This window comes from Phallusia mammillata, chromosome 1 (assembly GCF_965637545.1).
Source record: "Phallusia mammillata chromosome 1, kaPhaMamm4.hap1.1, whole genome shotgun sequence".
Lineage (NCBI taxonomy): Eukaryota > Metazoa > Chordata > Ascidiacea > Phlebobranchia > Ascidiidae > Phallusia > Phallusia mammillata.
Genome location: NC_137252.1, coordinates 31,320,908 through 31,344,545, shown reverse-complemented (window position 1 = coordinate 31,344,545; position 23,638 = coordinate 31,320,908). Strand labels below are relative to the sequence as shown.

The following is a 23,638-nucleotide window of genomic DNA, read 5'->3' as shown; positions in this document are numbered from 1 at the left end:
TTTTTTGAAAATTTAACGGCAGAAAAAAATTGATTTTTTTAAATTTTACACGAAAATACTTGATTTTTGTTGGTGACGTCACAATGCATTTTTGCATAGTTTACGTCAAATCTAGTTACGTCATCAGGTATTTTCTGTCTACGAAAAAAATTTAAAATAAAAGATTTTGTAATCGATGACGTAATGTGATGTCGTCACAGGCGATGAAATCGCTGAGTCGAGCGAAGGCGCAGCGCGACATCGAGCGGCAGAAACGAATAGCAAGAGAGCTTTCGGATTTGGTGGTATATTGTCGTCCTGTGCCTTATTGCGAGGATCCTTCACACAGTAAGTGGAATAAGAAATTTTGCTGTTATTTTTTGAAATTACAATACTTGTCTATTATTGCGCATATAAAACATCCGCCATAAACTGTACAAATCTATTGTTGCTCACAAAAGGCCTCAGCAAATTAACTGGGGCTATGTAGATGCAGTAAATGACATATTGAATAATTATTAAAAAAAATTGACTGGGAATATTTTTTATCATGCTTTAAAGTAAACACAATAAAAGAGCGTGTCTTGAATTTTTGTTCCTTGACGTGTTTACTTACGTAATAATGACATCACACAGGGGGCCATTGTTTCGAGATGTCGTCATTCCCGGAGCAGAAGGCCGAAAAGTCTGCGTCACGTGACAAAGCATTGCAGTTCATCTTGTACAACAACCGACAATTCTCCAGAATTTATCCCAAGGTAAAATATATAGGGCAGGTTGCAAATATAAACAGCAACCGTTCAAAGGGCCCCGCCCTAAATATAAAAACTGATTGATTTATTAACCAGTCTGTCGTACAGCTGCTCATCACAATTCACTGTGCAATTATGCTGTAAGGTGATGTCGTATCATAACAGTGCACAAAGCAGTTAAGAGAGTATCCCATACATTACAATAATAAGATGTAAACAGTTTGGACCCGAAACCGATTTTTTTTTATGTTAATGTAGAGCCAAACGTGTTTTTTTTTCTGATTAAACCATTTTGACAGTAAGGCCAACACATAGGTGTACGGCTGTACAGAACAAGCTAATACAGTTACAGTGCGCATACATGTATATATTATACACGTACACAGAAAGTGAAATTACGACACAAAAATGGCAGACATGAAAATTTGAAAACTTAAACCGGTCAGACTTTTATATCAAAATCTACTTAGCAGGCTCGCTCTTATTAAATGCTGATTAAATCCGTTCTTCTGCTCTGGCCGCTTAATAAAATTATGGTTTCAAATTTACATTAAATTATCCAGGGTGCAAGAGTGGATTCGTCCAATTACAATCCAATGCCATTCTGGAACTGCGGAAGTCAGCTGGTTTCACTCAACTTTCAAACCGGAGGTAAACCCATTTCGTCACAAATGATTACGTCACGCACGTTAAACATATGACAAAGCAATCTTTATGAAACTTATTTTTTTATTTTTTTTTTATTTTATTCATTTCTAATTTTATAACCTAATAGATTTAAAAAAAATGTTATGTGGCGTCAAAAGTCTTTGGAGCGTTCGTATGAAGTTGGCTGAAATTTGGTTTCCATTTAATTTATTACGTAACAATTAGTGATGGGACGGGTACCCGGTACTCGGTACTCGGTATCGATGGTATCGAACGATTTCAGTGGTATCGATACTCGTACTCGGTATCGAAATTTTTTGTCTCAGTTTTCGATACCAACGTGCGAGTACCGAAGGTCCATTTACACCATAAGAATACGGGCAACTTTATGCCAATATTTGCTTCGGACAGCATAAAATTGGAAAAAAGTTCCACCAGGTTACGTATATTTTTTTCACTATCGTATGGAGATAACATTTTTCTGCATGTGTGTGTGCACGCCTGTACCCCGGCCATGACAGATAAATTAGTCAGTGATATACAACTAAGTACAACACTGTACTTAAGTACTCGGTAATCGTACTCGGTACTCGGTATCGAAGGTATATACATGTGGTACTCGTACTCGGTATCGGTACTCGCTTCAAAACCTGGTATCGTCCCATCACTAGTAACAATGATGTAAACTTATGATGTGACATACTTTCACTATTAAATTTAAAAAAAAAGATTTTTGAATTTTGATGGCCTCGTCCACTTTAAAATCAAATCAATATCAATTACGTCACGTTTCACATGATGACGTAGATCGTCCGATGCAGCTGAACGAAGCGAGGTTCGAGATGTACGACAGATGTGGATACGTTCTACAGCCGAAATGCTTGCGGGAACGTATTACTTATCATCCTTATGAGAAAACTAACATGAACGAATCCGACCCGCTGGTCATTAACATGGAGGTGAGAAAATGATACATGGTCGTTCAGGGAAGAAACCAATGCTGCTAGTGTTCTTTTAGCCGAGTTTTAAGCGTTTTATCCTCATTAACATGCTTTACCGCGCTTGTTCAAAAGATAATGACGTTATATGACGTAACAACGCAATAATGTCGTCATATGACCTAACAATGAGCGTTTTATCTTCATTAACATTTAGTGCTTTACTGCGCTTGTTCCAGAGATAATGACGTCATATGACGTAACAACAATTATTTTCGTGATGTATTATTCTCGAAACCGAAACTTTATTTTTGCTTAGTGTCTAAATCCAACGTTAAAGTTGAACATTGTAGATTTTGGAATAATATCTGGTAATTGTTTTTGCCGTGTAAAATGTAGAATTATGTTGTTTAACGCTTTTTCAAAAAACGGCTTTGTCTAAATTTGAAATATTCTTGTGTATTGTGACGTCACACTTTCATTGCCAGGTTGTCGGAGCTCGCCACCTCCCCAAATCAGGAAGAGGATTGACTTGTCCGTTTGTCGAAGTCGAAATTATCGGGTGCGAATTTGACGATGATAAAATGAAGACTCCCAAGAAAGGTAAGGTTTTTAAATTCGCAAAAGTTATCAATTCCGAAACAGATCAGTCTAAGCTCCAGGCAGTGCACTCTGTTTTAGCCTATAAAGTCTCATCAGGGCAGCTGGTGACAAGAGATCGGCCGTATTGGCCATTGTATTGTTACTCCCAACAAACTGGAGTGCCGTTGGATGCGTACACTAGCCAATACGGCCTTTCAGGTCACCAGCTGCACTGGTGAGACCTTATTAGTCAAAACAGTGTGCACTGTCTGCAGCTTATCAGTTATTAGGTTAAAATTTTTACAGTTCAGTGTAATATGTTGTAAAATTTGTTTCACAGATGACAACGGCTTGAACCCGTATTGGGACGAGAACACGGCGTTCGATTTCGACGTACATTGCCCCGATACGGCGTTTGCACGATTTACGGTATATGACCAGGACATGTTTGGTGACCCCAACGAAATTGCCATGGCAACCATCCCTGTGACGTGCATGAAGCCAGGTAATGCTTACGTCTTGTCCAACATTTTCCGATGTTCGTTTTAGATGAATGTTAGTTTTTCAAATATGCATACATATACATTGCTAACATAAAAGAAAGCCACTTTTCTAGTTTTTTTAAGGAGTTTGTGATGTATGAATGTTAGCATGCCAAAAGTGTGGATAACCAATGAAAAGAATGCAGCACATATACATTAAAAACATATAAGTAAGACACCTTTCAATTTTTTTAATAGGTTAGTTTTATATGAATGTTTGTGGTCAAACGTATAAGTCGGGGGTTCTTAACCAGGGGTACGTGTACCAATTGGGGCTACGAAGCACCAAAGCAGGGGGTACGACATGCAGTGTGAAATTGTACACTATTTAGGCATATTTGTGAAGAACGCGTAACAAGTTACTTTGTTTGATATGTCTTTGACTGATTGTTGGTGTGCTGTAAATATTGTTGAACTTACAAGACTTATAAGTTATAAATACACTGAGTTTAATTCCTATTATTACAATTTTATTTACATTCGTCGGCCATTGTAGACCATTGTAGGGGTACGAGAAAATTTCATGAAAGCTCAAAGGGTACGAGCGCTAAAAAGGTTAAGAAACACTGGTATAAGTGGTCAACATTTAACAATTAAAAAGTATGTAGTATATATACATTGGCAACATATAGGAAAGCCACCTTTCAAGTTTTACGTAAGTTATTCTTTATGGGTGATATTTATTTGTTTTTTTGAAGGGCTCCGTTCCGTGCCGCTAAAGAACCAGTATAGTGAAGATATTCATTTAGCCGCTTTGCTTGTAAACGTCGACATAAGAAGCGCCAGGGTAAGACACAAACTATCAAACTTTAGATCTAATACGTAGTTTTGCATTAGTATAACCATATGTCGACCCGCAATAGCTGTATAGTGCATAGAAAACAAAATTGGGCATTGGTTTTTAGAGGAGTTTCTTCCAATTTTACTACAACTGTTTCAAACCTAAACCCTTTTTAAACAAAGGACACTCACCCCATAGGGCAGGGGTCAGCAAATAGTGGGTCGCGACCCAAATTTGGGTCGTGAGACCTTCCAGTCTGGGTCGCGAAATATTTTAAATCTCCCATGAATATAAGGATCGCATCTACGGTATTAATGAATTTCGGCTTTTTTAACCTTTTAATCATTATTGCATTGTTACGTGTGACTACGTAACTGTGACATACAGTCTATGTAACAATGCAAAAAGTTAAGCGCACCTATGCAAGCATGCGTTTTCTGATTAGCTGTGTTCTCAAAACAGAGCCCACAGTTCTCATTTGTTAGAATAAATACGTTCGTTTACCTACTGTTTTATGTGAAAACTGCAACTGACAATAGCACAATATCAGTCTTAATGTTGATATTTAGTTGATTAGTATTTTCCACGGATTTGATGCTTGGGTCGCGAGAATTTAGAGCAATTTTGTTGGGGGTCGCGCCAAAAAGTATTTGCGGACCCCTGCCATAGGGGACAGGCTTAATGCCCCAGCTCAATTTAATACGGGTTTTAGGGGCTCAAATCCCCAAACTTCTTTCCAAGGATCTGAAAAGTGAAAAACAGTAATCAAATATTTGTTAACTTTAAGTCAAAAATAATAAAAATCTTAGTCGCGAAGTGCATTGCATTAAACTCCAAACCCATAGGCGCCGAGTAGGCGGTGGCGGGGTGGCGCCGCCACCTTGGGTTTCTAGAGCACGGTGGCGGCCACCGTGGATATTTAGGTTAGTTTGTAGCGGTTTTGCACAAAGCATGGAAAAGTCTGATCAAAAACTGGGTATATTTTGCTTTAAAAACAAGCTTGCGGCCGAAAAAGCAACAAAACATTTCTTAAAACTACAACCTGGTTTCGTCAGTACCTCCTTTATGACGTCAAACACACCATTGTTTGCAAGTAAATGTTTGGTAATTATTGTGTACAATGCGAATGTTTTGTAATAAATGGTTATCTTAGGTCATATAAAGCAACAGCACCTTGACGAAACATTTTATGGATGATAAACGTTACAGCAACGTGTTCCAAATCAAATATTATTTCAAAAATTTATTTTCCTTTTTTTTTGCGAATGTTGCATTCTGTTGGAAGTATATTGGGTGTTTGATCTCTTGTGGCTGCACGCATTTGTGACGTCACTTGATGTGACGTCATATTTTTCGTTCACCACCTTGCATTTTTGTAAAACTCGGCGCCTATGTCTATAAACCTATCGTTTGTGATGTAATAACTACGTCCCAACGATGACGTCACGTGCACAGGAAGAGGACGAGGGACTTTATAACTCGATTCAAGCGCTCCGGGACCAAACAAAGGAGCTTCAGGGCAAGATAAGACAGATGAATATTTCGTCACTCGAAAGCACACAATATCATCAGGAACTCTGTGAAAAGCAGAAAGCGCTTTTCATGAAAAAGGAGCAACGAAAAGAAAGGTATCTTGTCGAAATGATCTTGTTATATGGTCGTGAGTTCAAATCTAAGTTTTCTTTTTTTCTGTTTGAGTAAGTTTAGAACATTCTGCGCGTGATGTTGAAGTAATCATTTTCTATTTGATTTTTTGTCTTCAGTCATTAGCGCGAAAGGCTGTGTTCGTGACTGCGAATCTAACTGTATTTTTGAAATTTTTCTATTTGAATAAGTTTAGAACATTTTGCTTGTGATATTGTTTAAATGCTTGGCTACTTTTTTCGGTTATAAGTGCTAAAGGCTGTGTTTGTAAATGCGATTCTGAATGTATTTTTTTTATTTGAGCAAGTTTTTAACACCTACTTTTTAGATTGCTTTAATGCTGTTCTGTTTTGTTTTCAGAAACATCCAGAAGCAGAAAATCAGACAACGGGGGGCCAACAATGTTTCGCGCTGAAAAAGTGTTACATCAGTGACGTCACAATCATTTCGTTTATTGTCGAGTGACGTCATTTTCATATGTCAGCCGCGGAATTCAGCATTTCCCGCAAGGTGCCTTTCTCCTCGCAATCAGTCACGTGCTCCACGCCACTGTTACGTCACAATTGACCGCTGTCCTTTTGTCGAATCGTGCTAATTGAAATTTCGTGCATTTTTTGTTTTGCTTCAAATTCTTTTCTTTTTTGTTTTTCAATCTTTTCGTTTATCAGAACCCAAGCTCCCTCCAACGCCCTATTCAAGTGCAATAATCTACTCGCCACGCTGGCCAACGAATCACACTTCCGAACCGCTGTTTGTGACGTCATAGAGTGTAACAACGTCATCGCAAACGTTTTTTTACAAGTAAATACGTGAAAAAGGTACTAACACCATACCTCACGGGATACCCACATCTAGATAATATTTGATAGGTGGCGCAAAGAGCACAAATCCTATTGAAAACGGTGTATCTCAAAATATGCCTACGGTTAAAGCTATAGGGGTTGAGGTTAGGTATTATCAATAAAAATTCAATGAAACTAACACTAAAATTTAGTTCCTAATGTAAAATTTTTAAAACTTACTTCCCAACCCTACCCCTATTTAGCCGCTAAATAATTCAGCTCCTGCGCCACGTATCGAAAATTAGCTAAATGTTGGTCTCCCGTGAGGTATGATGTTAATAGCTCTACCTAAATTTGTCGGGTCGCAAAGTTTGAAGGGCTGCACAGAAGCGATATTTTCTTTGCACATTGACACCTTGCAATTCTTCTGCAGTTCCACTTTGTAAGAAATCACCAGTAGTGACGTCACAAGTATCTAAATTGTATTTTAGTCGATTTCACTTTTTTTCTCTGTTGTCATTCATGCCGCCAGCACGCGATCGTAACAAACGTAACAGTATGACGTAAGTGCTGTGAAGTATTTTTTGACGCTTAGTGATGTCATATTGACGTCGTTTTAATGTTCGCTTTTGAGCAGCAACTTCGTTTGCGAAAAAAGTCATGATCAGCCCCTTAAACGTTATGACGTCATTGCCAATTGTGTCTCCCTGATGACGTCATGCGGTCGCAACTACAAAATAGTCTTCTATATTCCTATTAGAGTTCCCTGTGTGTTCCACTCTATTTTCTTTATTTAGCAGCCTTCATTAATTGTGTATTATTACGTCATAATGACCTTTATTTTTTCCAAGTTCTAATTTTCGATCATCGGCAGACCTCGGTGACGTCATATGTGCGTCACTCTGTTTCGCGTCACAAGTGTTTTGCTACACCCCTATTTCAGCAATTGCGAATTCGTCCCAGTTATTTTCACACCACTTGACGTACCTGTCGTCGATGCGTGTGAGGATAGCCAGCAGTAATTGAACAGTTTTTTTGCCACGTCACTGTACAGTTGAGTCGTCAAATTAAAATCATATGTGGAAAGCCAAACATGTTTCGTTACTCAGGAAAAAAACTAGCTAGAAATAGCTTCGCAAAGTTCAAAAGCCTGAATCAGTGCATATATTGGTTAGTGGATGTTAAAAGCGTTACATTTTTTGAATATGGCCACACTCTCTCTTTTAAGTGTGCTTATCGGCATTGAAACAATCCGGCAAGTTTGGTTGGAAGGAAGTTAAAATTGGAAAGAGTTATTTGACCTTTCTTTTACTTCCAGTATGTTTGTCAAATGAACAAAATTGTATACTTTCCAAAATCAAATAATTATATTTTTTCATAATTATACATAACGTATAAGATTTTTTTTCGTTTTAGGTTCCATGATTTGTTGTTTATTCGTAAGCAACTTGATATTCAAAGTATTTTCAGAACTGTTGCTACATTGAATTATAATTCAGGATAAAATCGGCATTTTCAGCATTTATCACGCAACACACATGCGGGTAAGTTTGACATTCTCACGAGATAACCATCTCATGGGTGCAGATTCTATTGGCTTGAAGTCAAAAACGTCTCAAAAAGCCAAATATGATTTTGGGATACGCAGCTCTGCAGTAACCTGACCTTTGCGAACCTAGTTAAATCTGGTAGGGTTTGTGCGATCGCAGGTTGACCTTGTGATCATATCTTTCAGGCCTGGGGCACCTTCCATGTGTAAATTAAATGTAACATTAGAGAAGACGTGTGAAACGCCCTAATCATGTATAATAGTCCTTCTTCGGAAGCTAGCTAACCAAATTCAAACATTTAAAAGTTTTGTCTGAAAACCAAGACGTTAAAAAATTTGACTTCAAAAATTACGTTTGTTGATTTAAAAAAGTGAAAGCTTATGGATTTTTTAACAATAAAATTTTAAATGCAGAGAGTTTTCTTTATATTTTATTCTGGACAAGAAATTTACTCTTAAATTCGATACCAATTAGAAATTTGCGGCAAAAGTTTATATTCATCCCGTCATTGCCCATTATAAGAAAACGTGTTCAATTTTGAGAAAACAACTGATCAATATTGCCTAAATTGTGAAACCAAAAAGTTAAACTTTACAATTTTAACTAAGTTATTACATCTTTGATGATATTTAAATCAGAGCTCATCAACCGGGGTTCCGTACAACCCTTTCAGGGGTTCCGTGACTTTAAGGGTTGCACAGGGGGTTCGCAGCGGTTTGGTGTAGCAATTCAATCACGAACGATTCATACTATCATTGTTGCGAACAGCAATGCTCACCTATACCATCTAGTTAACCTTTACAGTGTAAACTGTAAAGGTTTACACCATTGATCTATTGTGACGAAATAAATACAACCTTCTTACGCTCTAGCTAGCTAAATTGCAAGATAAATGTAGAAACGACCGATCAAAATTACATGGTAATGCGTTTCAGTGAATCGTTTAATTGAAGTCAACCTTTATGATGTGTTAAGTAAAAGCATCTTATTTCTTTGCTGTAGCCTATACTTGTATTCAAGGAGTTGAACCGCTTGTCATATGGGTTCAGGTTCGGTTCGGGTTCACTTGGTTTTGTTTTTAAGAGTACGGTTTCGGTTCAAGTCTTTAAAAATGTATATTTTCGGGTTCCGGTTTCCTTCCGGTTTGGGCAAATTATCCGGTCCGAACCGGTTTGCGGTTTTTAAACCGGTTCAAATTTTTATTTCTTAAATAATTTTATTCTACCCATCATCTACCTTGCTTTATCAAACTCCAAAATAAATTTGCTGGTGCACTGTTGTTTTTGACACGCCCTATAAGTGTTATCTCGCGTATTCTTCAACGCGCTGTTTTTTAAAAAAAACACAAATATAAAACAGACTGCATTTTTTACTGGTTCGGTTCCGGTTCGGGTCCAACGCCAAACAAAATATGGGGTTCAACTCCGGGTCGGGTTTTTAGAAAATCGTAATTAGCGGTTCGGGTTCGGTACGGGTTTAATGAAATTAACCGCTCAAACCGGTTCGCGGGTTCGGGTTCAGTTCCGGTTCGACTCCCTGCTTGTATTACATTCATTAAAATTATTTTATGGGGGTTCCGCAAAGTTTGACGAAATACCTTAAGGGTTCCGTGCCACTAAAAAGGTTGAAGAGCACTGATTTAAATTAACGATCAAGAATGTTTCAATTTTACTAAAAACCAACCGTTAAAAAATAACCCACAGTTGTAATTGTGATACCACGTTCACGCGTCGCAATGATTTATTATTGCATTCTTGGTTGTATTTTAATAAATGATAAATAATTTTACTGTTTTAGAATAAGACCCTAAAAAAACAATTGTCTTATGCATTTGCATTTCCTTGTTATGCGTCGCTATGATTTATAAGTGACATAGACAAACAACAAAATAAACACGGGCCCACAGTTTGTCAAATCACTTTGCAAATGCGAAACACTTTCTTGTCGTTTCGTAAAATTAGAACCTTGTGTTTATTTTACCAGCAAGTCATATGTACGAGTCGAAAAGACAATTCTAAACAAACGTTTTTCTGTCGTGTGCCGGGATTATCACATTTCTTGGTAAACACTTTCAGGGGGGTCAACTTTCCCCCTTTCGGCCTATCCTTGTTACATCATTATCAGGGGGAGATCAAATTTTGCATAATCTTCGTACAGAGAACTGTTTTCTTAAGAATATCCAGTTGCAGGTGTAACGAAGTTTGGAGTCTTGGTTAATGTTAATGAACCATTTTGTGCATAAGATTTTTACAATAAACATAACTTACGATCGATTTTTTTACAGAAGTAAAATATAGATTTTCCTGTTTCTAAAACACAGGCAATATCTGTCAAGTTGCTGCATAATTTATAACATTTCCAAAAAAATAAGGTTATCAAAGCAGTCAATTCAGTTACAGAATTGTTAACTTTAATAAATAAATATCAGGTCTAAAAAAATACCAAATGTTACATTTATAAGTCATATCACGTAGAGTTCCTTCTCGAGAAATCTCGAAAAAATCGAGTCGAGATTCTCGAAAAATAAATAAAAATTTCTTGAGAAAAAACACGTCACAAAAAGTAAATGCGACACCTCATCACCATCTATAACAGTCGCTTCGTTTTGGGTTGATTTGCTAGCGAATCACTACTTGCGATCGCTACTAGAAGCGAAAAAACGTACTATTTTTTTTTGTTACAAACTCGCCTTAAATAAAAATTTAGAGACTCTCGAGATTCTCGAGAAATGGATTTTTAATTTCTCGTTTCTCGAAAAACGAAAAAGTCGAGAAATAGAGTAACCCTGGTTATATGTCACGAATACAAAATGTCCATGGTCAAATAAATTATTTTCAAGCACCAAATCCTATTGCAAACAATTGAATACAGTGATGATCGACAAGCAAGCGGTTTGTTTACAGCAGAAGACTTGTTTATTCATTTCACAACAAACTCGCTGCGCATTGTCCGGTCATTCCTCTGGTGTACCTTGACAGCTATTAGAAGTTTACGATCGTGGATTAGGGCCCTTAATAGGGGCGGTGTGCGTTGCTGCCAATCTCTTTCGTCCTTTTTCCCCTCAAGGGAATCTTTGCTGCGCCGTTTTTTGTCTTCTAGCATCGGAAGGTAAATGTTTTGCTGCGAACTATTGATGAGAATCTGTTACAATCTTAAAAGGCTGAATTCACTGTAGTTGTTGTAGTCAGAAAAAGCATGAGTTAGAAAAAAGGTGTTTATGTTTGTAAACCGAAAATCGTGAGTAAAAAGTGTTGTAAGCTTTTGCAACTAAAGAAAATTGAAAAATATAAAATACGCTTGGTTATATACCCCATTATTAAGTCACAACGGCCGTTATTAGTTATAGAACGTTTGAATTGTTTCAAGCTTCACAGCACACCTAAAGGAATTTGGCAAATAAAAAAAGTTATAATCAGGCCAGAGATTACTGTTTAACCGTAGTTTAGCAAACTTTTAGTGACAGTTATTGAAATTGTCATTGTTTTAGAAGTGCATATAAAGGGCAGTGAAATACCTTCAAATTATAAACAATAACTTATGTTTGTTTCTTGGTATCGTGTTATTTGATGTTTATCAGAGTCGCACAAACATGCAGTTGACGCAATCAGTACCTATAACGTGACACAGACTTTAGGAGATAAACTGTAATCGCCAAGTTTGCTTGCAAACGTTTTAAACATCACTGTTGTGAAGGCTTTTAATTAAATCCATTTTTACAATTGCATACAACAGGTTTATGTCCTAAAATTGTGTTGTTTAAAATAATGTGCTCAAAAAAGCTGAATAGTGTGTTTGAAAATTGCTTAGTCAAATTTATATTGTTTTATTGTACAGCAAACAAGAATATGATTAACACTATTTTTCAAACACTTTATCTCTGATTACCAATATCGCAATTTTGGATTATCAATTACGAAGGCCAAGGGAATTTCCAGTGACATATACCAAGAGCGATGAAGGTTTTCATTATCTTGTCTTTGATGCTTGCAACAACATTTCATCTGTCAAGCAGTTTGCGAGGTGGACTGGCCGATTACACTAGATTGCACTTTAATGATTCTCCTTTGCCCCTAGGCGTCTAATGGGCGGTACTATATGCTGAAAAATGTTGAGCCAACAAAGTGTAAATTTAGTGTTTTGCTGCTGCTGGTTAGGGGCATGAATAATACCAAAGTCAAACATATTAAATTTAGTTTTTAAGGATTTGTAGGTCTATGTGCATCACAATTGTCTTGCAATGTTTCAAAAATGAATAAATACGCAATATTATAAGCCGCATTATCAAGTCACAATGGCCACTATTTGTTATCGAACGATTTTGTTGTCTCATTAGACAATTAGACACAGTTACATGTTTTTAATCCCTGCTCCCCTTACCACTACAAGGCGACGTCTTGATAACTGTTAATCAGCATATTTTGACAAGACGTGAACTTCAATCCTTCTTTTGTCCGTAATCTTGTAATCTTCCTAGGAAGTCTTTAAGAGATTATGTTTTTCTATGGCAATAACAGGACATGATTTTGAACTGGTTTGGTTCATAAACTTTATATTAAAGCTTTAAACTCGACAATTGTGACTTAGTTATGTATGTTTAACTTGATATTTTACCACTAATGCTGTTTTAAGCAGTTGCAAGGTGTAAAAGCCAATATTTTTGTTATTTTAAGGTTTTATCTCGCATTTTTTCTCAGAAACGTGCAGATATGCAATCTACCCCAACTCCATTATTCCAAAGTTTATCAGCAGAAATAACACAACCATTTTACTGGACAACTTGAACACTGCAAAAGATATTTGTGATTCAATGGGCGATGAATGCTCGGTGGGTGGTGTTTTGTGCTAAATTGCTAAATTGAAACCCGAACCCCAAACTTTATTAAAATATAGCCCTAATTCGGCCAAAACTTAGATTTATAACGGTACAATTGCGACACAAAAGTGAGCTAGTGTCAAAACTCGACCAGATTAACAACTTTGGTTTTGTGCGTGTAACTTGATTTTAAAGCGTTTTTTTATGTAAATTACACTCTGAAACAGGTTATGATCAGATATGATATATCATTGCTTAGCTCAACAATTTTTATTTCGTTTTTAAGTACTTTACAATGCCACAAATAAGTGTTATTCATTATGTCCTTAGCGCGTTGTATGACGTAAGCGTTAAATGATCGTTTTGTAGGTCATTGTTAAGCTTTTTTGACCACTGGCATTACTTGGGAATTTCAAATTTACCCGATCCTAAACTGCATAAAATGTTGAAAAATACAATAAAGAGTGTAAAGTTTTACTTAAAATCTGAAGACAAGTCGACAAATATATTAGAACAAAACTGCGCGTGAACAGGTATTGAAGAACTTGTCAAAAGACGGAGTAGTTTTGACTTTACTGTAATCGCTAATTTTACGCTTGTTAGAGGAAATGTAAACGAATAAATGACACCAATTACAAACGGGAGTTGGGCCGCAGTTTGACAACGGGATTACACGTTGTTTCGCGTCTGTGTTTAGACTACCACAATCCACGATTCTGTTTCGGTTGCAAAAGGGTTTTAGACACTTCTGTGGTTAAAACTGGCCGTTGGAAATTACCGAGAAAAACATGACCGAAAGTAAACAGTTTGTCCAAAAACATTTTACGATTGTATGCAGCATAGTTTAAGCCAGGGATCGGCAACCTTTTTTTACTGCAGACCGTTCTTGAATCTGATGGTCGCGGACCGGCACTTGCCGACCACTGGTTTAAGCGAAGTGATAAAAAACGACATCTATCGTTTGATGTTACTGTTAGTTTAAACTTATGAACAGTATTTCACGCAATTGTTTTTAAGCCCTAAGTCTTTTGCTATTTTTCTTCTTTTAGCGCAAATCACGCTTAGATCTCAATATTGAATAAGGTCACATATCCAACTGACAGATAAAAGCGCCATCTTTTATTGCAAACCTTTGGGCAGCACACGAAGCTCATTCATCTTAACTGACGAAATTTTGACACCAATTCCAACACCCTCAATTTAGCGTTTATTTTCTAGTTTGTAAACCTGCCTGACATTGCAACTACCAGTACCAGCGTAATTTCCGCCCCTTATGTTTGCATTTTTCAGATTTAAGGTGTGTGCAATTGTTCACATATATTGAGTTCAGTGCAAAATTGTGACAGTGCTATAAACAACAAGATTATTTGCATTCGAACTATATTATTCTTTTTTCAAAAAAATATTGGCACGTCTATTACGCTAATGGCGTGCTAATTGACAAAGTAGAATAAAACTTTTATCATACAATACTATGAGTTGATCTGTGGTTGCAAAAAGGTTTTCATGGCCGATTGCTGGTTGATAAGCCGGTTAACTATTTGTAAAATGTATTCAATAAATGCAAAGTTTTTCTGACTTTCCTTGTTCTATTCTAGGGTGTTGTATCTGCAACCAAACTCATGAACCGAGTGTATGCGCTTGCAACCGGTTCAGAATTGGTTTACACTACAAAAACCATCACTTGGAGGCGCCAGTGCACGGGAGATTGTTCATTTCGACTTGCAACTGGTGCAGACCGAACGAAGAAGTATTACAGAAAGTTATGCAGCAATTGTAAGTCTAAGCATGACTTTTTTATTTGATGTTTCATTTTGTTTGTGATAATGCACCGTCTTAGCGTATTAATGAAATAGTTGATCAACATACTATTTGAATAAGACCCTGAGGACACCGTTTTAGCTGAAATATATGTGCCTATTTTATCAGGCAAATCAAATTATTAGTGACTCACAAACGTATTTTACATAATTTTGTTGTTTTTATATACCACTAACACATTAAAATTTTAAACAGCGGCGCTTAAATGTAATTTTACCAATGTTTGTTCAAATGTTAGTTTATTGAAAGCATGCGGTAACTTTATTAAAAAATGTTCCTAATGAAAATTTTTTGATTTATAGTTTTAGTGATTGATGCCGCAAAAATTAAACTAATGTTCAACTGAACGTACTATTGCAAATATCATTTACCGTAAAAACAAATTTATTGTCTACAGATCGTTCTCGGACGCTGAATTGGATGCAGTGGTCTGGTTGGAGCAAGTGTTCGCCCGCTTGTGGTAGCGTGGGGCGCCAAAGCAGATTCCGTCAATGTTTACCATCTGCCAGTTCGCCTACCTGTTCAGGGAGTCGATATCAAAGAAGGAATTGTAATTACGCCAAAAAATGCCCAAGAACCTTATCCGACGTCTACGGTAAAAATAAGTTGCATTTTACAAAGCACAAACTTTCTTTGAACTTTTTTTGAATTTTTAGCCTGCAAACGAAATAACATGTTTATCAGTGTGTTGTGGCACATGCTTAAAACGTGACGATTTATTGCCCTATAATCATTGTTATTTTGCGTCCTAAAATCACAAAATATATCCGAAACAGTAACATGTTATTTCTTAATATATTGGCTCGTTTATATCTTGTTAGAATTTTTCTGTGTTTTCTTTAGCGGGCATCCAAGGGCCCCAGGGGTTTGACGTGTCGGGGAATACCCCAATTTATCGGTCTTGCATCATGGTAAAGCCTCAGGATCGAAAACCGTGCGGAACACAGGAGTTTGTCACAGAGTAAGTCCAATATATTTGAAGTCCGTCTCTATAGCGATTATCGGGTTTATATACTAAATGAATTCGAAACACATTTGGGCTTTGCCAGTTTTTGCCAGTTATGTGTTAATTTCAACTGGTTAACCTCCAGTTGTTTAACACATAAACCAAAATGTTTTTGAGTGTAAAACGGCCGTCACAGCTTTTACTGGTGATTTTTATCCATTTTGTTACTATTGATTTTTTTTAACCTTTCAACAAAGCTAAATTTACTTTGCAAATCGTGTTTTAATGACAGTTGTATTGCTAAGTTTTTGTGTTGACATGACAGGCGGGTATAAATGACATTCAAAGAAATAAATGGAGGCGAAATTCCGACTTTAAATCCTTTCAAAATGTTTTTTTAAATCCCACCATATTTAACTTAACCCAATAGTAAATTATACGAACACTATATGTGAATTTCGACACAATGTTTCTCATTTTTTCTGTATCTCAGAGAGCAGTGTAAAAGGTTTGGATGTTGCTTTGATCCTTACGCCAACGGAAGTGATGTCACCACAGCAGCTGATCACAAACAGGCGTGTTTCCAGGCAACCAACTATCTTACATCAGGTAGAGATTAATTTTATCAAACAAAACTATGACCTCAAAGTATACAAAAAGCTGTTTATTATCCACTGGGTTTACTTTTGCAAAAACTATCACTGCAAATATATAATACTTTAAATATTTTATTTTTAAGTCATAGTTAGACCTTTAAAATCTCTAGCAATATTATTTTCTGTCTTTTGCTATTGATAAAATGTACACGGTATTCCCAAAACTGTCAGTAATAAAGTCTTGTTGTTTATCGAATTCACACGTGTTCAGGCTTGCTTGGGTGGACTACTTGGAGTCCTTGGACGGTTTGCTCCAAGTCGTGTCGAAATGGAACTCGAATTCGAAGTCGTGTGTGTACAGGAGGGTTGACTGGTTCCTTGTTATGTCCAGGACCTGACAGCCTAGTCGAAGTAAGTCTTTATAATACACTTCATAATATATGAAGTTATGCGATTGTTTTTTTTAATATTTTGTGCCCGATAAGTTAGCATGGGAATCTGCACCCAGAGCAAGCAAGAGGGGTATATTTTTCCGTCTTGGAGTCCTAAAAAATGTATCAAAACTTAAATAAAAAGTGTTAACTGTTAAAGATTTGCCCTCCTTTAGAAAAATCTGTTTTCGTTTTATTGAACATTAGGATATAGTGATTTTCAATAAAACTTTAATTCTAAAAAATTTGGCCATATTTATTGGCAACGAGATTTTGCATGACACAACTTACAAAGTACTAACTTTTGTGCTGTGGCATCCCTGTAATAAAAAATCAGATAGCACAATAGTCTGCTGTTGATAAACTCGAAAATTATCTTGATTTTCAGTCGTGCACTCTGGGCACGTGTCCCTGTGACGTCAATCCGTGTAAGAATGGGGGTTCGTGCACCCCCGATGGCAATCTGGCAAGAGGATACCGTTGTTCGTGCAATCCAAACTTTGTGGGACGTCACTGTGATTTTAGTAAGTCAAAAATAATATTTTTACGCTTCCTAATACTATATTTTCTGAAATATTTATCTGACTAAAGTTGAAAAAGGATCTGTCTGGGGCTTTGTTGCAATAAAACCTTTGTCATAAAATTGCTTTGACACAAAAATAAAAAAATTGGCATATACTTTTATGTCACACGTATCGACTAATGCTCTTGCTATTATTATTAAACTACTTTTTTTAACTTTGGTTTATAATAAAGGTTAACGTACCGTAAAACGTAAAGTTTTATTCGTATCCTTGGGACATGAAAAAGTTTTTATCTAAAACATAACTGTAAGAGCGCTGGTGTTTTTAGAATATATCGCATAGTACAAACGTTTTAACAATTGCCATTTTCATCATGCGCACAAAAAAACGTTAAAATAAAAAAACATTACATTTAAATTCCAGCTCCCCCCACATTTTGTGCATTTTCTCATGCAAGAAACAAAAGTTCTATAGACTCCTCGGTAAATATTATTTATTTTCGAAGGTCGCCCGTCGCTCTCATGCGGTAACGACTCAATCACAATCGCTTTCGACCGGAGAATTATTCCCGACGAGGGGCTGGTTGACGATATGAAGTTGATCCACTTTCAGGGCTACGAGTCGTCTTTATGTTACGCTCAAATCAGCCAGGATAAAACGCAATACGTTCTCTCTATACCGCCACCTATCGACCGCAGTTGCGGGTCAACAATTAACGTAAGTAATATAAAACAAATTTGAGTACTTTTATTGCAAAAAAATATGAGTTAGGACAAAATGACTATCCTATTTTGTTTTGCAAAAATGCCAGTCATTTTGAAACACTGGGTCAATTGTACAATCCTACGTTCATAGGTTAATGACGTCACAAAATCATGAAATTACGTCACAACATAGTCGAGGTCATATGATGACGTCATGCACAATTTTACATTGAACGCAATTCTGTCTTTGTTCACAAAAATAAAGGTGGTATAGAAAGTAGTAATGTCACTTTTAATTAACAACCATATGGTATTAACCATGGCAGGAAATTTGCATGTTAGCTTTAACAAAATTTATTCCACAATCTGCCATTGTTAGGTCACAGGGGAAGAGTACTCAATACGTAACAAAGTGATGTGGCGTCAAACACATGGAGTGACGTCATCGACTGTAATACTTCTCGATTTGAAGTGTGTTTACAACAAGCAGCTCAATATGACCACTGGACTGGGATTTGGAATCAATCCTGTAACAAGGTTATCCACGATTTCCAATCCGATAGTTTGACCTTTTTGTACATACATTTTTGCATTTTAGCTTAGAGACCAAAATGGCGTTAAAACCAAACAGTTATAGCAAAAACAGCAACAAAATTCCTTCAAAAGCCTATGAAGTGTTCTAGTACAACTACAAAAAAATTACGAGTAAAAATACATTCATAACATTAGCAAAGTCTGTAAACTTTTTCCATATTGATTTCATGCGTTTTGTGTCCATTTTACAAGGGAAAGTTAGTAAAACCTTTTGGGTTATTACCTTTTACTCTCTGTTCTTGTAGAACTTTAGCATCCAGAACAGGATTCAGCACATTTACTGTGGACATGACCTTGTACAGAGATAAAGACTTTTTACCTTCACAACTTCTTTCAGGACCAACAAGAATAGCTGAAGGTTTGTAAAGTTTTGTTAAACATACTTTTTGTTCAACTGCTTGACTGGCTTGGACTACAAAATGATATTTAACAAATATTAAAGCATAAGAAATGTACAGTTTTCACATTTTAGAACTGCTTTTCATAATTGCATTTTGAGTTTTCACACATTAAATTATCTGTTTTCTGCGTTTAGGTGAAATCCTGTATGTGTCTGTGGACATGGTGGCAATTTCCATTGTTGATCAGCAGAACGAGGTGATTGTTCTCGACCATTGTTACGCAACAGATACAACTGACAAACGCACGCCGATATACGACTTCATACTAGACAGGTAATAGTCCTTGTGCTCCTAAATTCGTTTTGATTATAGATCATGTTATCTTTAAATGGAATAAAAATATTTGATTATATATATATTTTTTAAAGTTGTGGTCACACTTGACTTAAGGAACTTGATTTGAATCATTTATGTAATATATTGCTGCCAAGATAAGTGTTTTAACATTATGACGTCACACAGGTGTTCCACAAATCCTGCTTTCACAACGATTTTGGAGAACGGAGTTTCTACTAGTGGCCGATGGGGTTTCAGAGTTTTTGAATGGGCTCTGCAGTCAGAAACAGACGACATATTTATTATGTGCAAGTAAGACCTAATACTAGGACTACTTTATCGTTTCCTTTTCAAACTTTTTAAAGCATTATCTATTTATTAGGTTCCTTATGGATAATGGTGTTTTCGATGTGTAATTACAGTGGTGTCTAAAAGTGATAGTTTAATCGGACAGGAATACACTTTTAGTGACTTAAATCATAGTTTTAAGGCAAGGCCTATTCAAGGCGTAATACCGAATCGCCCGGTCACCAAACATTCCACATTGGCAAGGCATAGGCTGGAAAAATTCTAACCTGCGGTGGGATTCGAACCCACGACAGGAGCTTTATCTGGGTTCTCATGGCAGCTTAATAGAGGATCGCCAGTTCGACCATTAATCATTTTGGGCGAACATACAGTAGCAGCCGGTCTGCTTCGGCTGATCCCAGCATTGAATTTATTTTATTTTAAGTGACTTAAAACTGCACTTACCGACAAAATTAATGCACAGTCGTACAGGCTTGTTATATACACTTGATTCCAAGGCAGTTCAAATCGTTACCGGCCAAAATGCTACGCTTTCAACCCAACTAATTTTAACTTAAAATGACTTTGTTCCTTACCAGGGCTCACGTATGCGACACTGCATTTGAAGACTGCGTCCCCTCCTGTCGAGATGGTTCTACTACCACTCAACCGCCAGATGGCACTACCGAGGGACTTACGGAGGGTGAAATAAATATGTTCGAAGAACTTTTGCAGTCCCTGAACCTCGGCAACGCTACAGCACTGCCTAGTGGAAGCAGAAGAAAGAGAAGTTTGGCTATGTTTAAGGTTGGTGGGCAGAAATTCTTTTTCTTTGCGAAACAAATGTACGTTAACCACATCTCTAGCAAAAACATCAAAAAGCAAATATAAGCGAAATTATAAGTGGATTTTTACAGAAAAATATGTAAATAAAGTGGCTCACAATGTAACCCTGTAATATACACTATTGTTGATCCACTAAAAATAACCTAAGTCACGAATCAAACAACTAATAAATGACATACTAAAGTGAAGATTTCAGTACACTGAATTCAGTCTGTGTTTTTGTTTAAGCAATGTCATACGTAACAAAATCGATTTAGCTAATAAATGGCATCCTCGGTTCTTATTCAATTTTTTATATATAACATTGCTTAAAGAAAAACTCTTGAGTGTACTGAAAGTTTCAGTTTAGTACATATTAACCGCAACTGGAATCGTCGGTAATAAGCTTGCGTTGGTTAAGGAAGATTTCTGTATAAGCACAGTTTTTTTTATAACTATTAAATTACTACCAAGCAAATCAGACACCGTAACCTCATTGAGGGCATATGAACCTAACCGTCACATACAAATGCCTGAATAATCTTGTGTCTTAACACGCTAAATGACGTGTCATTTGATGGGGTCGAGTTACCCCAGCTCTCGTGAAACTCGCTACTTTGAATGACGCATCTACACTACGTAATCTATGACGTCATAGTATTCGCACAATTGTAATTATCCACTTCTGTGCTGTAATAGATTTTAAACCAGATGCAATCCGTTAAAGTAAACTATAAGTTTTACACTTTCACAACGTAATATATGACGTCATGAAAGATCACAGTGTTGTTATAATACACTTCTGTGTAATGATAGCCTTTAAACCAAGTTTAAATAGTTAAATATTAATTTTAGTCCTGCATTAAGTTTAAACCTTTGTATTGGTACCAGTTATAAACTTTGAACTAAAACGTCTATACGTGTTATTTTCATTCTTGTTGCTATTTCAGGCATGTCATCTGATGTATTTGTGCTATCTACTCTTTTTAATTTAAAATTTCTATATTTGTTTCAAATAGGAGGATGGACGTCACTCAAAGACAGACCAAGGCCAAGACGAAAACATACCGTCACATGATTCATATCACGTGACAGTGTCTAAACGAATCACCGTCGTCACTCCTCGCGCGTCGTGTAAGTTTACTTGGGGCCAATTTCAGGCCACTGACCAAATTTGTTGCATTACGAAAAATGAACTAATATATTTATACTTCGTTATGTCATTTCTCGCGGACTTGGTGGATGCATAATTCGGAATTATGTAATCAAGTTGTCAAATGCATGTGTTTTGATATTTAGAACACTGGAAAAGGAGTGACTATAGCCTATGTCACTTAGGCAAACAAAAGAAGCGAAAAACAATAGGACGAATGTGTATTTTTTCTACCTTTTAAATGATTCCCTCTGGATAAACATTGGAATATTCGTTGCAGAGTTGCAAGTCGGGCCGGGCTTTTCGGGCCGGGTTCGGGTTAGGGTTCGGGCCGGGTTCGGGCTTAGGTATTTGTCAGAAAACGGGCTGAAAACAGGCCTGATTTTTCGTTCCGTTCCCGCCATTATTTAGTAACAATTCTCTGGCTTTGACCTAAAGCCCATGGGCACCCTACTCTAAAACGTATTGTTTACCCTTTTGTCTACTAATGTTAATTGTGTTTGTTGTCTTTTCTCTTTTTTTCTTTCTCATACTTTGTTACAAGGCTTTCGTGGATAGGCCTGTCAATCAAAGTTTCGGGCCTAAACGGGCTTCTCAAAAACGTTTCGGGTTCGGGCCGGGCTTCGGGCTTATACTTTCGGGTTCGGGCCGGGTTCGGGCCGGGTTCGGGCCGGGTTCGGGCCGGGTTCGGGCCGGGTTCGGGCCGGGTTCGGGCTCAGATTTCGGGCCCGCTTGCAACTCTGATTTGTTGGGCTTTCAAACCATTTCAACACGCCAAAATGTGCTATACCTATAGGTTTAGCTTTTGGTTAAACACCAAATTATGTTCTATAGCAGCCTAGAACTTATAAAACTGAACACCAACAATCAAATAAAAGCAAATGTTGGAAATAATTTTTCAGATCCAAATCAGCGTTTTAGAGGAAAAGGGGGCCTTTCCGCTGACGTGACGTCACAACGGAAATTCGGCGACGGAGTGACTTGGATTCTCGTGCTGGCAAGCGGAAGTTTCATTGTCTACGTCACAATATCTTTGCTGACGCGACATCCTCAGTCAGCGTGAAAAAGCAACTTGTAATTTTACCTTATGTATTTGTAGCACTGCCTGTACGCTTTTGCATAAAATACCGCGAATAAGTTTCTAACAACGACCGTTTGTGCCTGGTTGCTGTTTTTTGAGGTAGAGCAAGATACATGACGCAAGCGTTTGTATTGCGTCATTAGGTTGACGCAAAACGGCGACGCAGTACGCAAATCAGAACGAGACTATAATCTTTCATCTAATTTTTAATGGGACAAGGAGTGAATGATTGCTGATAATGACAAATGACAGATTTTGCCAATCTGCAGATTCCAGTATAGGCGTGTTTTCTTTCAAAGAGGATATAGAACACAAATATTTGAAATTACACTAAAAGATAATTTTAATTCTGAACGTTTGTATTAGTTTGATAGACAGAATAAAGCGTACTTTGTGTATGCGAAATATTTTAATATTTACATCTAAATGTTGGCTTAAAATTGGTGAATCAAGAAGGCAACTGTTTCAACAGCATTAAACAAATCAGAAATTCACCCAATTAAAATAAAGTTTTCTTTTTGTGTATATGATTTCTATGTGGCGAGTTAAATTTGCCGCAGAAGGAAAGAACAAACAAGTTGGTGTGATGTCACCGGATTTTTAAGAACTGACTTGTTTTGTTTGAAAGTTTGTTGTGCGTAAACTTGTATGGTGTGAAAAGAAATTGCAGAGCTAAATAGTCAGTAAACATTCTAAAAAGGCGATAAAACTTTACTTTAGAATGAACTATTGTTATATTACATGGTCTGCAATTAAAAAAGTTTTGTCAATAAGTTTGTGTGTTAACTAAATCGTTGCTTTCAAATTATACAAAACTAATTGTTGTCTGAGATAATAACTTTATGTAGCAGTTTTGACTGCAGTTGTGCTAAATAAAAACAAACAGTTAAAAAAGATTTTACTTTTTTTCTTTATTACTGTTGGGCTATTTTTTTTTGCTTGTGTAAAGAGTGGATTTAATAAGTATGTTTTTTTGCGTGGACAATT

The 23,638-nt window shown here is 36.7% G+C and overlaps 2 protein-coding genes across 3 annotated transcripts in view; both read left to right on the top strand.

Annotated features, from left to right (window-relative positions):
- LOC145218745 (1-phosphatidylinositol 4,5-bisphosphate phosphodiesterase gamma-1-like) overlaps positions 1–7,740 on the top strand; it is a 34,602-nt gene extending 26,862 nt beyond the window's left edge. Inside the window, exons 27-35 of one of the 2 annotated variants that reach the window (XM_080086158.1) lie at positions 201–327; positions 616–737; positions 1,295–1,382; positions 2,187–2,338; positions 2,806–2,920; positions 3,240–3,404; positions 4,140–4,228; positions 5,678–5,850; positions 6,227–7,740. In XM_080086158.1, coding sequence (XP_079942284.1) covers positions 201–327; positions 616–737; positions 1,295–1,382; positions 2,187–2,338; positions 2,806–2,920; positions 3,240–3,404; positions 4,140–4,228; positions 5,678–5,850; positions 6,227–6,281 — 1,086 coding nt within the window. In that variant the 3' untranslated portion in view covers positions 6,282–7,740. Of the gene's footprint in view, positions 1–200; positions 328–615; positions 738–1,294; positions 1,383–2,186; positions 2,339–2,805; positions 2,921–3,239; positions 3,405–4,139; positions 4,229–5,375; positions 5,617–5,677; positions 5,851–6,226 lie in introns of those variants that run through there. The other variant, XM_080086163.1, reaches the window with a different exon arrangement.
- Positions 7,741–12,011: 4,271 nt separating this feature from the next.
- LOC145205488 (uncharacterized) lies at positions 12,012–22,721 on the top strand. The gene is made up of 16 exons (XM_080078228.1): positions 12,012–12,218; positions 12,893–13,023; positions 14,610–14,787; positions 15,230–15,427; positions 15,676–15,793; positions 16,272–16,387; positions 16,646–16,785; positions 17,194–17,329; positions 17,835–18,046; positions 18,413–18,570; positions 18,873–18,985; positions 19,163–19,301; positions 19,491–19,616; positions 20,192–20,399; positions 21,437–21,551; positions 22,473–22,721. Exons 1-16 carry the CDS (start codon positions 12,152–12,154, stop codon positions 22,631–22,633), a joined length of 2,316 nt encoding a protein of 771 aa, XP_079934354.1. The 5' UTR covers positions 12,012–12,151; the 3' UTR covers positions 22,634–22,721.
- Positions 22,722–23,638: the final 917 nt, after the last annotated feature.